Here is a 12957-nt window from a genome sequence, read left to right on the forward strand (position 1 = left end):
TAGTGAGTTGGAACAAAAGAACTAGTTTTAAAATTATTAAATGTGAAGAAAAAATTAGTAAAAAAAGAAACAACGTGAAAGAGAACTTAGCCTCTCTATGAATACACCATTCTTATTTATATAAATCATGTTATGGTTTATGCAATTATAAACATAGGAATACTCATTTTCATTTGAAAACCAGCTCCGTCCTAGAGAGAACAAAACGTATTCTTAGGTCCAGAAATGTCCATAGACTCAGAAATTAACTTTCTTTCTCTGATTTTTATGCTCAGTAAGAAATACCTATGATTAATAATTTAATATTTTTAGCTATCTGTAAAGTATTTCTCAGCATAAATAGTGAACTGGCATTTTAGTTTATAATCAATATCTTTTTACTCTGGCCCTTCCCTAGAGCCCAATCAATTCAGTTCAGTTCCATAAACATTTATTGAGTATTTACCTTGTTCCAGGCCCTTTCCTAGATCTAAAAATGACATTCAGGAGCTCCAAAGCAAATTAGAGGAGACATATACCCAGGCAATGATGAGCAACAAAAATCTAGAGGATCAGGCACCCATCAGACAACGGAATACACTACAAACCATGATAAACAGCTTAATTCTCCCCCTGTAGGAAATGGGGAGGATTTAAAGCATTTTAGCAGTGGCATGCCCAGAAAAGTGTTTTAGACCACTGTGGTGACAGTTAAATTCACTTTTTATGTACTACTGAGGGTCTGCTACATGTCAGGCTTTACCCCAGGAATTAAAATGAAAGAAAAAGAAAGAGGGGAAGGGAGGGGAAACAGAAGGAGAAGAGGGAAGGGGGAGGGGGGGGAAGAAAGAAGGAAGGGAGGAAGAGAGGGAGGGAGGAAGAGAGGGAGGGAGGGAAGAAGAGAAGCAGGGAAGAAGAGAGGGAGAGAGGGAGGGAGGGAGGGAAGGAGGGAGAGAGGAGGGGGAGGGAGGGAGGGAAGAAGAGGGAGGGAGGGAGAAGGAAAGGAGAAGGAAGGAAGGGAGGGAGGGAGGGAGGGAGAGAGGGAGGGAGGGAGGGAGGGAGGGAGGGAGGGAGGAAGGAAGGAAGGAAGGAAGGAAGGAAGGAAGGAAGGAAGGAAGGAAGGAAGGAAGGAAGGAAGGAAGGAAGAAAATCTTTGCTTGCTTGAGGTGTGGTGAGTAAATTTCACTATATTCATTCACTAAGCAAGATTAAAAAATAGTAGCACAGGAAAGGGCAACCAATAATAAAATTTTATATAATTTTTTTTTTAATTTTATTTTTTTTACAGAGACAGAGAGAGAGTCAGAGTGAGGGATAGACAGGGACAGACAGACAGGAACGGAGAAATGAGAAGCATCAATCATTAGTTTGTCGTTGCGCATTGTGACACCTTAGTTGTTCATTGATTGCTTTCTCATATATGCCTTGACCACGGGCCTTCAGCAGACCAAGTAACCCCTTGCTTGAGCCAGCGACCTAGGGTCCAAGCTGGTGAGCTGTTGCTCAAACCAGATGAGCCCACGCTCAAGCCAGCGACCTCAGGGTCTCAAACCTGGGTCCTCAGCATCCCAGTCCAACACTCTATCCACTGCGTCACCACCTGGTCAGGCTATATAATTTTTATTAACTGTCAAACTACCTCTGCCATTTTTTTTTTTACCTCTGCCATTTTTATAAGCAGTATAATATACTAGGTAAAAATAAAACCTTTCTCAACATCATTAGTTATCAGAGAAATGAAAATCAAAACCATAACAAAATGCCACTTCATACCCATTAAGTTTGACTATATTCAAAAAGACAGATAAGTGTTTAGTAGGATATAGGAAAACCAGAATTCTCTTACATTGCTAAGTGGAATTATAAAATAGTATAGCTTCTTTGGAGAACAGTCATTTCCTCAAAGGTCAGGGTAACCATCTGACCTAGCAATTCCACTCCTAGGTATATAACCAAGAGAAATAAAAACATAAAACATATGTTCAACTATAAGTTGAACACAGATAGTCATAGCAGCGTTATCTATAATAGCCAAAAAGTGTCCACCAACTGATGAAAAAATAAACAAAATGTGGTATACCTACATTATCTGCCAATAAAAAGAAATGAAATACTGATCTATGCTGCAACATGGATGAATCTTGAAAAACTGCTAAGTGAAAAAAAGCCAGTCACAAAGGACCACATATGAAATACGATAATAGGCAAATCTACGGAGACAAAAAGTAGATTAATGGTTGCCAAGGCTGGGAAGAACTGGGAGACAGACAAATGCGGTGAAGTTTCTTCTTTGGATAATGAAAATGTTTTAAATTTGAAAGCAGCGATGGCTGCACAGCTCTACAAATATACTAAAAGGTAATGCAGTGTATACTTTAAATGGGTAAATTAAATGGTATATGAATTATATCTTAATAAAGTTATATTTTAAAAATCTAATCTTTAACAATCTCTTCAAAATTTTTATTCCTCCTTTCTCAAGAAACCAGATGACATCCTTCCCAGCACAGGATGTACTGTAAGTACTGGAGTACTTAATAATACTTTCTTCAATAGTCTCCTGGCAATTCCTTTTTCTTTTTCCTGAGAAAACTAATCTTCCAGTTGGGCGGAAAACAATTTATTTTTATGACATCCAAACAATAAGAGAACAGAAGCTTTGACCTGTCTGGCACAAAAGGTTAGTCTTTCAACAACATGAAAATCTAAGATTTTCTGTCTGATTAAACAGTTTGCTCTTCTGTATGTCTTAATCTGATTGGCACTGTTAAAATGATCAATAATTGTTTTTTTAGATATGTTTTCTAAAATTGATGCTCAGTACCACTTCAATCTTTATATGCTTGAAACCACAGTCCTATTAGCCTAGGAGTCAGATGAAGTAAACATACTGCTAAGGATGCTAAATATGATAATTAAAGAGAGTAACAGAAAATTCACCCATTAAAAAAAAAAGGAAACAGGCCCTGGCCGGTTGGCTCAGTGGTAGAGCGTCGGCCTGGCGTGCAGAAGTCCCGGGTTCGATTCCCGGCCAGGGCACACAGGGGAAGCGCCCATCTGCTTCTCCACCCCTCCCCCTCTCCATCTCTCTCTTCCCCTCCCGCAGCCGAGGCTCCATTGGAGCAAAGATGACCCGGGCGCTGGGGATGGCTCCTTGGCCTCTGCCCCAGGCGCTAGAGTGGCTCTGGTCGCAACAGAGCAAGGCCCCGGAGGGGCAGAGCATTGCCCCCTGGTGGGCAGAGCGTCGCCCCCTGGTGGGCGTGCCGGGTGGATCCCAGCCGGGTGCATGCAGGAGTCTGTCTGACTGTCTCTCCCTGTTTCCAGCTTCAGAAAAATACAAAAAAAATACAAAAAAAAAAGGAAACATATTTGCCTATATGTATAAGTTAATGTGTATCTGTGCAAACAGTAAGTGGGTTCAAGTGATCTGGTGTGGTGATGCACTGGTCTGAATACCAGCCAAGTTAGCTGTCCCACCCTCTAATTCATTGTTTCATCCTTGGGTCCTCTCAGGACTGTGGAAAAGAATCACAGAGGAATACTATTTGTCTTTACTGCAGATAATATGGCTCCAACTTCAACTGGAGTTCCATGTCATTTGAAAAATCATTTCTGTCTCCAGGCTTTTCCTTTTATACTTCCTACAGCTGCTATAAGCATTTAACTTTCGTTTCTCTGTCTCTACCCTATCAATCCAAGACTTATCTTCACGGATAAAGAAACCAGAAGCCATAGTATGCTTTCTTTCAACCACCCTTACAGCTCACCTACTGTAGCACTCATCCTTTATTCACTCATCAGAATAGTAAATAATAATGTGATTCGATATTTATTGATCATTTGCCATGTGCCAAGCACTAGGCTGAATACTTTACATATAGTAATTTAGTTCCCTCAATTGTACAAGATGAGTGGTTTTGGTCCCACTTTTTACAGTGACACAGTAAAGCCCAGGGAAGCCAGCTTGTCTGGGGTTCGTAGCGAATGACTGGAAGAAAGCCATTCTAAATCCTGGTCTGTCTATAACCCTGTCATCCTGCCTTTGAAAGGTGTCCTCATCATCCCTGACCCAAGGCCTGAACTTCTGCACAGGAATGCCACACTCACAAGTCATTTTTCACCACTGTATATAATCTTTTCTCTCTTTCCTAGCCAGTACTGCGGAAAAATATCTAACTTGCTATACTTAACTCAAAATTTGGGCTTAGGAACTTTAGATTTCCATTTAAAAACAGATTTTTAATAAAAGTATACACATATCTCTATACTAGCTTCATTAATAAATTGTAAACCAAATGTAATACATGATTTAGATTTTAAATACTCATAGCATTGAAAGATTAAATGGCTTCCACTGAGCTCCCAAGAAAAACTCAAAATATCAGCTTATGCTCCTAACAGGTGTCATCTCCCTCTCTTTGTTCATCTACAGAGTGGGAAAAAGGAAGCTGAAATTTCATGCTTTTTAATTTTTCCAGGAATTTCTCACTTTGGCAGAAAATGGTAGAAAGCATTTTAGCAACACAGACAGACAGAGGTAATGATGTTTAAGAACCGAGTCTTCTCTTTCACAGTCCTGACAAATGCAGGTCCTAACTAGCTTCAACAAGTTTTCCCCCATGATGTTTAACATAACTTCCATCTAAGTCTTTAATGGCTTATTCTAGCCATATTACTTATTGTGCTGCTTACACAGAAGTTTAATTCTCTACATCCACATTACATTGAACTCTTTTTGTAAGCTTAAAAATTAACTTTAACACTATATCACCATGCAAATAAGTACTAAAATCTGTCTTCTTTAATATTTTATTCCCAAGACCTATATAGAGTAGATGCTCAATAAACATTTGTTGTAATAAATGATGGCAAGAATATAAGTTAGAGAATGTAGCCTGTTATGCCTTTTAATGAAACCTCCCTGGAACAGTTACATGAATTTGTTGTTTTGAATATTATAAAGTATGATATCAAAATTTAGAGTTTATACTATCTTTAAGCTTTAACATAAGATTAGTTTATTTTTACAATATTCAGTTTGAAAATATACATATTAAAGCAGCTTAAAAATATCTTATCTCTTTTTTTAAAAATCAACTAAATAGTGATCAAGAAATAATCTGTGTATTTTAAATGTATATATGTTAACATCTTTTTATACAGTATAGCTAAATCTATAGCTTTAAACAATGGGTTTTCTGCCATTCAGATTAGAATGTAGCCTCTAAAGAAGATGTTAGTTGCCTGACCAGGCGGTGGTGCAGTGGATAGAGAATTGGACTGGGACGTGGAGGACCCAGGTTCAAAACCCCAAGGTCACCAGCTTGAGCGCAAGCTCATCTGATTTGAGCAAGGCTCACCAGCTTGGACCCAAGGTCACTGGCTTGAGCAAGGTGTCACTTGGTCAGCTGTAGCCCCCGGTCAAGGCACATATGAGAAAGCAATCAATGAACAACTAAGGTGGCACAGCGAAGAGTTGATGCTTCTCATCTCTCTCCCTTCCTGTCTGTCTGTCCCTATCTGTCCCTCTCTCTGTCTCTCTCTGTCTCTGTCACAAAAAAAATAATAATAAAAGATGTTAGTTTTATTTGCAGTTCATAAACAGCTTGTCAATCACTGATACAATTCAAGAACTCCATGCATATTTACTGCTGAATTCATTTTAAAACAAATATTGCAAAAGATTCTCACAGTGTGAGAAATGTCACCTAAATGCTAAAAATGCCCTGTAAATATCAATTCTCACTGGCTGGTTCCTTGTCTATCATTAAAATAAATATCAACTTCTTGTCCACTTTCAATTTTGCTGAATGCCACCCACTTATACATAAGCTATAATGATTTAAAATACCCAGTTATATTTTTCCTCTCATTTCTCAACTTTCTTCCTCCATCCCCAACAATCATGATTTATTTGAAAATTAAATGTAAGAACAATTTACAGACCTCCATCCATCTTTTTGGAGATAACTGAAGGCTCCGTCAACAACACTTGCAAAGAACTGCCCTCCTGTGATGAAGAGGGTGTTAATGGTGACCAATCGACCTCTTAAATTGGGCGGTGAGACCTCAGCGATATACACCGGCACTGTCATAGAAGCAATGCCTGCAAAGAAACAATGAAAAATAAACAAGACATTTACTCAAGATGTTTGTGTTGTTATAAATATTAATGCAAGCCTGACCAGTGGTGCGCAGTGGTCAGAGCCTCGACTTGGGATGCTGAGGTCCCAGGATCGAAACCCTGAGGTCGCTGGCTTAAGTGTGGGATCATAGACATTACTCCATGGTTACTGGCTTGAGCCCAAAGGACACTTGGCTTGAAGCCCAAGGCTTGAGCAAGGAAGGGGTCACCAGCTCAGCTGGAGCCCTCTGGTCAAGACACGTGTGAGAAGCAATCAAAGAACAATAAAGTGATACAACTACAAGTTGATGATTCTCATCTCTCTCCCTTCCTGTCTGCCTCTGCCTCTGTCCCTTGTTTAATAAATAAATAAATATTAATGTGAGATTAAGAGACACACACACAAGGGCCTGGTATTATACTTTAAACAAAGGTCTATCACATATTTTAAAGATGCTTTCCATAACTAGTGATTACAAATATTGATCGACTTACGACCTATGCAACTTACGACCATTCAACTTTACGACCACAACCGCTAGCCACGACTGCTCTGCGTCTGGCAGCGCAAGCGTTGCCCAGCTGGGCGTACAACAGTGCAGACCAGCTTCCGGCAGCACTACCAGAACCATTTCAACTGTTATCCCAGACTCGGTACAGCAGTTTGTGTTTTGTTTCTTGGATATTTTTTATCAAACCCCTCCCAAGATGTCTACCAAGAGGAAATTGTCTTTGCAAAAATATTAAACCAGTTGTACTGGTAATGCAGTATTTTACTTAAAACTGATGAATGTAAAAATAAGAAACAAAATGGTGTAGAGATGATACAAATGGCATAAAATGAACAAAGAAAATTATGATATAAAACAATAATGAAAGAAAATTATGATAAAATATGACTTAAAGATTTTTATAACATCATTTCACAGTACTGTACATATAGCCTACTCAACTTATGACCAAATCATGTTAAGACCGGTCTGTTGGAATCAATCGTAGTCATAAGTCAAGCTCTAGCTATACTACAGATCAGTAAAGATATATACAAAACACCAGTTTCTGAGTATCATTTTTGTATCATTGCTTGCAAACCTACAAATGAACTCTAGAGGTCTCAGATAACTTTAGAATGCATGTAAATATGCTTTATAATTTTTTGAGAACTAAAAATATGAAAATGCTCACTAAAGAGCATATAATTATTGAAATGTTTACTTTATTTGAAAATGTAATCAGACAATGGTGAAAATAAAAAATTATCCCAGAATACATATTCACTATCCAAAGTCATCATTTCCAGCAGACTCACCCAAACTTTTAGTTGGTTTACTGATAAAAAATCCACACATTAAATCACCTTATTTAATTGTCTATGTGTACATTTCAGAAATAGCTCACAATGGACATTACTTTGGGAATTGACAGTTTTCAAAAACAGATGATCTTAACCACAAAACAGGTTAAGTGTACCTGATTATACCTGCTTTAAATATTTTTCTATCTAAAAATCAATGAAACATAATCTATGGTAGTAGTTTTCAAACTTCATTGATCATTAGAATCATTTATGTGGCTCTTTTTTTTTTAATGAAGATGGCTCACCTCAGCCACCCCAGATGTCAATAAAAAGCTGCAAAGTTAGAAGATGAGCCTGTCTTTTAGAAATCCTCCAGGTGATCCTGACGCTCACCATATATTTATAAAGCTACGGTTCTATAGTTCAATATCTTGAGCCAATCCAGAATTGTTTCTTAAAAAAAAACCTTGGCCTTGCTGGCCATATCTAGCTTACCTTATAGTGGCACTTCCAATTGTCAACCTAAAACTAAGATCTAATCAATACGTACCAATAGTTCATTAAAAGAACTAAACAGAAGCAGGACTAAGAAAAGTTCATCTTTTTATATCTGTAGGTTCTATAAATTGATTCCTAGATTAAATCAGACATCAACAGGTTGCAAAACAGGTGCATCTAGAATGGCTTTTAATGAACTGATCTTCAGGACGCCAGAAAGTAGCTTCTATTAAAGGTAGCAGCATTAAGAAATCTGCTGCTGTGTTTTCTGGACAAGGGCTGTTGAAGGTGCTATTTACCACATTCTAGACAAGAGACATTTCTCTCTAGTCTCTGTAACTGCGATAGTTGTGCTTCTCATTAACTGACTTGCTTGTTTACTGGCACTATAAATCACCGGGCTGTCTCTCATGTACCTCTCTATACAGGCAGAGGCCCAGCTCTATCACATGTTTTAGACTTCATGGTATTTATTCTGCCAACTAACCTCCCTGCTGATGTCACAATCACAACCAATTTCACCTATTTTAAATATATTTATTTTCTGTGTTTTGATTTTTTGTTTTTGAGCAAAGCAAATAAATAAATGAACAGTGAGACAAGATTTAAGTAACATATGTTTGCTTCTGAAACATTCACTGTATTGTTGTATAATTACTGTGAAGTAGTCACTATGTTTGCACACAAGTCAGACCAGTAAGTCTCAGAACTATACACTCTGTAGTTTCCATCAATGTTATATAGTCCCTGTCAAAATATGGCAATGATAGAAAGTATCTTATGATTTTATGAATTTCAGAATATATATATATGTGTTGGTAGACAAAAAGTAGTCTTTGGGCCCTGGCTGGTTGGCTCAGCGGTAGAGCGTCGGCCTGGCGTGTGGGGGAACCGGGTTCGATTCCCAGCCAGGGCACACAGGAGAAGCGCCCATTTGCTTCTCCACCCCTCCCCCTCTCCTTCCTCTCTGTCTCTCTCTTTCCCTCCTGTAGCCAAGGCTCCATTGGAGCAAAGATGGCCCGGGCGCTGGGGATGGCTCCTGGGCCTCTACCCCAGGCGCTAGAGTGGCTCTGGTCCCGGCAGAGCGAGGCCCCCGGAGGGGCAGAGCATCACCCCCTGGAGGGCAGAGCGTCGCCCCTGGTGGGCCTGCCGGATGAATCCAGGTCGGGCGCATGCGGGAGTCTGCCTGACTGTTTCTCCCCGTTTCCAGCTTCAGGAAAAAAAAAAGAAAAAAAGAAAAAAAAAAGTAGTCTTTGTAATTAAATCAGCACCTAAATAGCTAAAAATTTCCTTCTGACTAATCAATTTAACAACACAGACTACCCTAAAATGGCTTTCATCTAACTTGGAAAGAGGAAACATTTGCAGCAAAAGTTGACATTCTTCAGTTCTTTTAAAAATTAAACCTTTTTTTGGCTCAGCGGTAGAGCGTCGGCCTAGCGTGCGGAGGACCGGGGTTTGATTCCCAGCCAGGGCACACAGGAATAGCGCCCATTTGCTTCTCCACCCCTCCGCCGTGCTTTCCTCTCTGTCTCTCTCTTCCCCTCCCGCAGCCAAGGCTCCACTGGAGCAAAGATGGCCCGGGCGCTGGGGATGGCTCTGTGGCCTCTTCCTCAGGCGCTAGAGTGGCTCTGGTCGCAACAGAGCGACGCCCTGGAGGGGCAGAGCATCGCCCCTGGTGGGCGTGCCGGGTAGATCCCGGCCGGGCGCATGCGGGAGTCTGTCTGACTGTCTCTCCCTGTTTCCAGCTTCAGAAAAATGAAAAAAAAAAATAATTAAACCTTTTTTTAAAAATCAGACAACAGCAATTGATTATCTTTTTTCCGCTTTGGTCTGGTGGTCAATAGGGATTCAGGTGCTCCCTTCGGCTAGAGGTCAGTCCTCAGCCATCCAGCCGCAGACCGGAGCATGGGGATCTAGGTAATTGTAGGCAGCACCCACTTGTCTCGAAGCCCACAGATTTTATTTGATAGGATATGCAGAGATGTCCTCAAGTCCTTGTAAAGATTATTAAAAATAAACACCACAACATTAAAAAGTAACAGATAATAACAGAGGGAAAAAGATTAAAAAACTAGAAAAAAAACAGACTTGCTGGATTTAGAGTTGGAAAGAACCCGAAAAGACGTGTCTGGTGAGTGCTCACATTGACTTAACACGGTTACAACTGCTTCCAGTCTGTTAGATACATCACATAAACTGATTATTTTCTCTAATCCTCAGAACATCCCTTTAAAGGACATATAATTATTCCCATTTTGCACTGCAGGATTTTACCCCAGGTCTCACAATGAGTAAGTAAGTGGAAAAACTAGAAGTTCAACCAGACAGCGAGACTCCAGAACCCAGTTCTGAAAGCACTAGGCTACACTGACTGACCACCACAGATGAGGGCCGGCTCTGGAACTAGTGGGCTTGAATCCAGCCTTGCCACGTACCTGCTGGCTACGTCTGGACAATTTACTTAACCTTTCTGGGTCTCCAGTTCCTCATCTGTGTGATAGAAAAAAGTAACTCTTCATAGAAGTTGGGAAAATTCAATGAATTACTAGAAATAAAACACTTAAAAGTGTGCCTAGCATACTGAAAGCAGTCAGTAAAATCAGCAGTATTTCTATTATTATTATATCACTAGTAAGAAGGTATTCCAACATTGTGATTCAGTTTGACCTGTCTTAGGTGCTGGGATTATCAAAATAAATAAGTATAAGTAAATAAAATAAGGTCCCTTCCCTGAAGGAAGCAACACACAAACCCTACTCAAAAACCATGCAGTTAGATATAAAATTTCAATATAACAGATAAAGGTGACAAAACAGCTATACACCTGCCTCCTATCTCTGGAGCTGACATTGCTAGGACAGGCTGGGCAGACAGTTCTACAGAAAAGAGCATGACCTTACAGAAAAACGACATGGCATTGGCTTTTCTCAAGGGTCGCACAACAGTGTGAGGCAGGGTATGTGGAGATGAGGTGGGAGAGGCAGACAGGGCACACATCATGGAAGCAGCATCCACTTATCAGTGAGCATCCACTGACCACTTGATCTGCTGGGCATTGGGGACAGAGTGTTCAGGAGAAAGACATGCCCTCTGTCCTGAGGGTATGCTGAGAAAACTGTGTTTAAACAAGTAATTACATTTCAAGTATGATGGGTCTTACCAAAAGGGAAGTGTGGGGAACATGAGCCAATGGCAAAGGCGCTGGAGGAGGACTCAGAAACGCCTTGAGCAAGGCTCTATTTAAGCCGAGATAAGGTGAATGAGTAAACCAGAGCTAGGTGGTAGTGGGGAGGGTGAGAGGCTCTTTTGACCATCAGACCAGCTGAGACAAAGGCCTTAAGGCAGGAAGAAATGCATACTGGTGAGGACTTTCTGGAGACGTGGGCAGAGATTAATTAGGCAATACAGGAAAGGGTTTGGTACTAAGAAGACTTTGAATAATGTAAAGCAGGAAAAGTCACAATTGTGTAAAAGGATCATTTTGGTCGGTAGTAGGGAAAACTGATTGCAGGGAAGCAATGAGTGCAGTGACGGCACTGGAAATGGAGTAAAAAGAAGAAATCCTGGATTTATGGAATTCATATTTAGGCTAAAGAGAATTTGAATGTAATGTGAAGGACAAGGAAGGGAAGAATTTGAGGATGATGTTCAGATGTCCAAAATAAGCCACCAGCAACTTGACAGGTACTCTGTACAAAGATAAGGGATACTGGAGAAAAAGCAAGTTTGGGTAGAGCATAATAAGGTCAACTTTTAGACAGGTTGAGAAAGGTGCTCTGTGGAATATACAAGCATACCGCAAGTAGAGCGCTCTGTAAATATGCTGGGAATATAGATTAGTTATATGTGAACGTCCCCAGCCTCCTTCTCTTCTCTTACCCAATAAGAATCTTTCCCAAAATAACCAACCTCTCCTTCAACCTTAGGGAAAATATGGTCTTTGTCAGCCTAGTTCTTGAGCTGTTATCATACCACAGAAGAGAAAAAAAGATGGAGAAGAAAACACGAGTCCAAGATTTGGCTAGTGGGGAGAAGTTCAAATGAAAAAAGGTCAGAGAGAGTTGTGAGTGCGAGGTTCAAGATCAGTATGGGAAAAACTGAGCCTATAACAAAGGGATTGACTGAGACAACAGATTTTAAGAATGACTGCTGAGTTATAACCTGAATGCTATTATGTTCTTCAAGACACAAAAGTAGTATTACTTTTCAATTGCTTTTAGTTGCTGGACTATTATTTCTCTAAATGCAATTCCAAACTGAGACTGGGCTCAGCAGGGTTTGGGAGTTACACAAATATCTGCAGCTCAGAAGATGGCTCTATGTGACTGGTGCATATAACTGAAACCATGGGAATGGAGACCTCCCAAAAAAAGGAATGAGAAGAATGACTAGAACTGAGTCCAGAAAAATTGTAATATTTAAGAAAATGCTGGAGAAAGAAACTGAGAAGGAGAAACCAGCAAGCATCTACCTTACTCTTGAATAGTATGTTATTTCTAAAATATTTTTTACGTTACGGTTTTGCATTACTATGTAAGGTCATCCTATCAATAGGTAGGTGGGACAGATACTCATTATTCCCTTGGGAAAGTAAAAAACCAAACCTTAGAGGACAAGAAGAAGAGATTTTCAGAAAGACACATCATAGAAGGTTATCGTCAGAATGGGTCTCCCAGATTTAAGTCCCCTAATCTTTGTAATGTGCCACTCCAGGACTGAGTATCAGGCCCCTTATCAGGATGTGGTCCTTTGTAAATTTCTCAGAAACATTTTCTCTGTGGCCCTCTTTCCTTAGCTAGCACACACGATCTTCTAGAAGCAAGAGTGTCCAAACTCTTCCCTGCTCCTACTGCCTGCTACATAACTTACTGCCACCAGGTACCACGGTATGAGCTCAGATGAATTACTCAGAAAACTGAGAACTAAATGTGACTAACTATGTCATTTCAAGCAATAGAGAACTATAAAAGAATGCTAATGATCAGAAAGATCAGCAGACTCGTGTTCCCTATATTCATGTTTGTTCAATATGCATGGCAAAGACCCTATTTAACCT

The 12957-nt window shown here is 40.0% G+C and overlaps 1 protein-coding gene across 1 annotated transcript in view; it reads right to left on the reverse strand.

The window, feature by feature from the left end:
- The window catches only part of SLC2A13 (solute carrier family 2 member 13), a 359257-nt gene that overhangs the window by 283082 nt on the left and 63218 nt on the right, over positions 1-12957 (reverse strand). The window contains exon 2 of the mRNA XM_066368963.1: positions 5926-6085. Coding sequence (XP_066225060.1) covers positions 5926-6085 — 160 coding nt within the window. The remainder of the gene's footprint in view (positions 1-5925; positions 6086-12957) is intronic.

The sequence above is a fragment of the Saccopteryx leptura genome, chromosome 2 (genome assembly GCF_036850995.1).
Source record: "Saccopteryx leptura isolate mSacLep1 chromosome 2, mSacLep1_pri_phased_curated, whole genome shotgun sequence".
In the NCBI taxonomy this organism is placed as follows: domain Eukaryota; kingdom Metazoa; phylum Chordata; class Mammalia; order Chiroptera; family Emballonuridae; genus Saccopteryx; species Saccopteryx leptura.